This window comes from Homarus americanus, unplaced genomic scaffold, assembly GCF_018991925.1.
Source record: "Homarus americanus isolate GMGI-L3 unplaced genomic scaffold, GMGI_Hamer_2.0 scaffold31037, whole genome shotgun sequence".
NCBI lineage: Eukaryota > Metazoa > Arthropoda > Malacostraca > Decapoda > Nephropidae > Homarus > Homarus americanus.
In genome coordinates, this window is record NW_024722227.1 from 22,322,208 (window position 1) to 22,326,652 (window position 4,445).

Below are 4,445 nucleotides of genomic sequence, written 5' to 3' on the forward strand. Positions count from 1 at the left end.
AACAATACTATCAAAATGATTTAAGAAATATTAAACTACACACGTCAAGATAATATCAGTAACTGAGAAATGGTATTAATTACCCCCAAATGTATTCACTATTATTAATATGTTACTGGGTCCACCAATACTCGTGAACCATGCTCCACCCAACTCAACATACACCCGTAATAAGGGAGATAAAATGTTCCTACTAGGTATCTCCTAGAGTCCTAGACTCATGGTCTCAGTGTGTGACCATTAATTTACTCAGATAGCCTCAGTGTACTCCCAGTGCGTCCATAAAGCGGAAGGGAGTGAGCCAATCAGACCTTGTACAGTTGAGAGAAGCTTTAGCTTCCCGTTAGCAAGAGGGTTTCACTAAGCTGCTCGAGACATGTGGTGTTGTGAGCCGAGGTAGAGGAGAGCTGCTGACCCAACGATCGTCCCGTCATCAGCTGGGCATCCAGACGGCTAGATTCCCTCAAGCGATCCTTTGATACCCCGCTAAACAGTGACAGGCCTACACTGATCGGTCCAATGGCGACAATCGCCACCCTCAATCATCAACGGCAGTCTCAAACGGCAGTCAATCTCTCGCAGTCAAACTCCGGTCAACTCCTGTCAACTCCGGTCAAGTGGGTTCTGACGGATACCCTGAAATGAACTCACTGTTAGCTCTAGTTTACTTTATCACTGCCCTATCTAAACCCTGTCTGAGATTGAATGAGACTTACTTGTTATACTGCAATAGCGCAGCACAGGTGACTAGGCCACGTGACTATTTCTGTGACGGACGCGCAGGGACGTCTCGTATGTCTGAATGCTCCCTGTGACTGAGGGCCAGCCAGCGTCGCGTCTCCTCTCAAGGCGTTAGCTTAGGCCTACGTGACATATTTTCCGCCTAACTAATAATTCCTTGGGACACCCGTAACATTATTCAGACTGATAAACGATCTATAATAATTTCAAATTCAATAATAGTCACTTAACTTCATGAATCACATCATTATTAATTCGGCAAATTACATTTAATATCATATAAGCCTAGTTCCACAAACTCTCGCTATGTGCAGGGAACGCTCTCTTCCCTCCGACGACCTTGAACGATCAGTATCGCCAATGGCGGGGCATTCGACATTACTCTGAAATTTCTGAATATTACATATATATATATATATATATATATATATATATATATATATATATATATATATATATATATATATATATATATATATATATATATATATATATATATATATATATATATATATAATATATATATATAATATATATATATACATATATACATATATACATATATATAAATATATATATATACATATATATATATATATATATATATATATATATGCAAGTAAATCACTGTAGGTGCGCGTGATAGGTATATGCATATATATATATATATATATATATATATATATATATATATATATATATATATATATATATATATATATATATATATATATATATATATATACTTGTGCACATGCAATTTACATGAGTTGAGGGAAGGGCAGTGGGGAATTTATCGGAAAACTTTTGCGAACTCCTGGTCTAACGTTATCTGGGGTTAGGTTAGAATAGGTTTGGTTAGTTTATGTTAGGTTAACTTAGGTTAGGTATTTTAGGTTAGGTTAGGTTAGGTTAGGTTAGGTATATTTGGTTAGGTTAGCTTTGGTTATGTTTGTTTGGCTAGGTTAGGTTATTTAGGTTATGTTAGGTTTGGTTAGGTATGTTTGGTTAGATTCGTTTAGGTTATGTATGTTTAGTTAGGTTAAAATAGGTTTGTTAGGTATGTTTGGTTAGGTTATATTAGGTTATGTATGTTTGGTTAGATTAGGTTATGTTTGTTTGGTTAGGTTAGGTTATGTATGTTTAGTTAGGTTATGTATATTAGGTTAATTTAGGTTTGGTTATATTTAGGGTCTTTAATCACCAGATGATATATGTCAGGGATGCTAATTTTTATGATAAAGATGTGGTGCTTCAGGTGTTTGGGATTTTAAGCAACGTTCACTAGATCTCAGTTTTAGGTCATTGAACTGCCAAGGTTGTTAAGCAACTTTCATTAAATCTTTTTATTTTCCAAAACAGACAACTTTGCGAAGTAGATTTATTTCACACATAATATAATGACCTCGCTTGATGCTTAAGTTACCTGTGATTGTTATCATTATACGGTACAGTAGCTCTAAGTACCTCTGGAACAATCAAGAACAGAAACCCAAGGTGAGGTGAAACAATGATTTTGCATATAAGTCTCGTTAGATATTGTGTAGTGTGAGTCATCCTCTCTTGTTTGTATACCAGACACATAATCACTGCCCTGTTTACTATCCTGTATGTCATAGTTGCTGCTTAAGTTATTAAAAACGATTATTAAATATCATATTTTACCTTTAAATCATGGAGTTTGGATTACATCTTTAAAATAATTATTTAATACAGTTTTAGGTCGTTTAGGATAATTATATAATATGATAACAAAAAGAAAAATAATAGTAATTAACAATATGATAATTGGCATCGCCGTTGACCAACCATTGGGTACTGGGCGCAGACACGATGGTATATAAACCCTTCACAGCCTCTCCCTTCGTCAAGTCACACCGGGGCTCACCACGATCAACATCATGGTAAGATCCACATCCTATCTATCCAGTTACTAAAATACTGAAATCTTGGGATCTCTTAGTAAACTTATTATTAAATATTTACAGACACGTTGAATGTCATCAAACATTGTCCTATATACTTGTGATATCAGTATAGAATTTGTCATGTAATATCGTTATAGAAGTCTTTCAGTGATTATGTGGAAACTGAATCAAGGTAAACAGCCTTCCGTAGAAAATCTTTGTTTATTACGTACTTTTATGGTGAATTGTACTGTGGTTATGTGTATGTTTATTTAAACTTATATTAAAGTGTCTTATTACTCTGTTGAGGGGAAATATTTTTGTTCTTTATGCCTTAGATATAATTACATGCTCTGACCAAACTTCTCTAATTATTTCGACATTTATGGATATTAATTTAAAATGGCCGGCAGGAATAACAGGGTACAGAAATTTTTAAACTACAGTAATTAAAAATCAGTTGTTCTTAAACCATTTATAGCTTCAATCATTTTTTCTCTGTCTTAGTTTACGAAATTCATAATATTGGTCGATTTTCTCCATTACAGAAACTTGTGATATTTTGTATGGGGTTGACCCTCCTAGCGGCCTCCACCTACGCCGAGGTCAGCTCCTTCTCCACCTCTTCTATCGGGAGTGGAGGTTACGACTCATCAGGTGGAGGTGGCTTCATTGGTGGAGGTGGAGGCTTCGGTGGAGGTGGAGTCTTCGGTGGAGGAAGTAGCTTCGGGTCCTTCGGTGGTGGAGGTTTCGGTGGAGGTAGTGGAGGAGGTTACGGGTCGTCTGGAGGTTACAGTGGAGCCACATCCCACGTCAGCTTTAATCTCGGGGCTCCCCAGCGTGGGTATGGAGGTTCATCTGATGGCGGTTACAACAGCGGCTCCTCCATTGGCGGTTTCAGTGGTGGTTCCCTCGGCGGCTATGGAGGTAGCTCAGGTGGCGGTTACGGAGGCAGTTCCTCCTTTGACGGCGGCTTCGGTGGTGCCTCCATTGGCGGGGGCGGCTATGATAGCGGGTTCATTGGAGGCGGCTTCGGAGGCGGCTCTATCGGCGGGGGCGGCTATGATGGCGGCTCCATTGGCAGTGACTTCGATGGTGGCTCTTTTGGAGGCAGCAGTAGTTATAACAGCGGATCCTTTGGTGGCGGCAGCGGCGGTTTTGGAGGCGGCAGCTCAGGATATGGAAAATAATGTTAGTGATGTACTCGCAAGAGGACAACAGTGACGCTGGAAGCCGAACTTGGTGTATCCTAGACATAAACAAAAATAAGTTACATATTCCAGGTTACAGTATGTGCTTCTAGAGGTACCCATAGTACACCTTCATCCTGCACAACCTCTATAACAATAGCATCTAACAGAACACACTGACGATATGAAAACTCACAGATCACTTCGATAACTGTATTATTGTCAGGTTTTATTGATTTTATTTACTTAAGGTAGTAGGTAATAGGCAGCTACCAAACAGGGAGGTACTACTGCCTGGGAAGATATTGGAAGCATAATGTGTTGTCTAATGGTAGACCCTGCTGTCATATGGCATCACGAAAATTGTGACCAAGTCCCAGATTGCTGATCTGACTTTCTGCTTCATTTACACACAATTGCAGGGTCTCAATTGTTTCTCTTACCATTGACAACACAACATACATACTTGTATATCGTTTCTCACTTTTGATCTTTTTTCATTTTTGTATTTATAGTTCTTTATTATTAAAATTATTATTATTATTACAGTTACTGTATTATTATCATTATTTTATTATTTTATTTTTGTTTGTTTTATCATAAATTT

General features: G+C 37.8%; 1 protein-coding gene across 1 annotated transcript; it reads left to right on the forward strand.

The window, feature by feature from the left end:
• The first annotated feature begins 2,619 nt into the window (after positions 1–2,619).
• LOC121862554 (keratin, type I cytoskeletal 9-like) lies at positions 2,620–4,141 on the forward strand. The gene is made up of 2 exons (XM_042360860.1): positions 2,620–2,645; positions 3,197–4,141. The coding sequence occupies exons 1-2, from the start codon at positions 2,643–2,645 to the stop codon at positions 3,836–3,838; spliced, it is 645 nt and encodes a 214-aa protein (XP_042216794.1). The 5' UTR covers positions 2,620–2,642; the 3' UTR covers positions 3,839–4,141.
• The last annotated feature ends 304 nt before the right edge of the window (positions 4,142–4,445 follow it).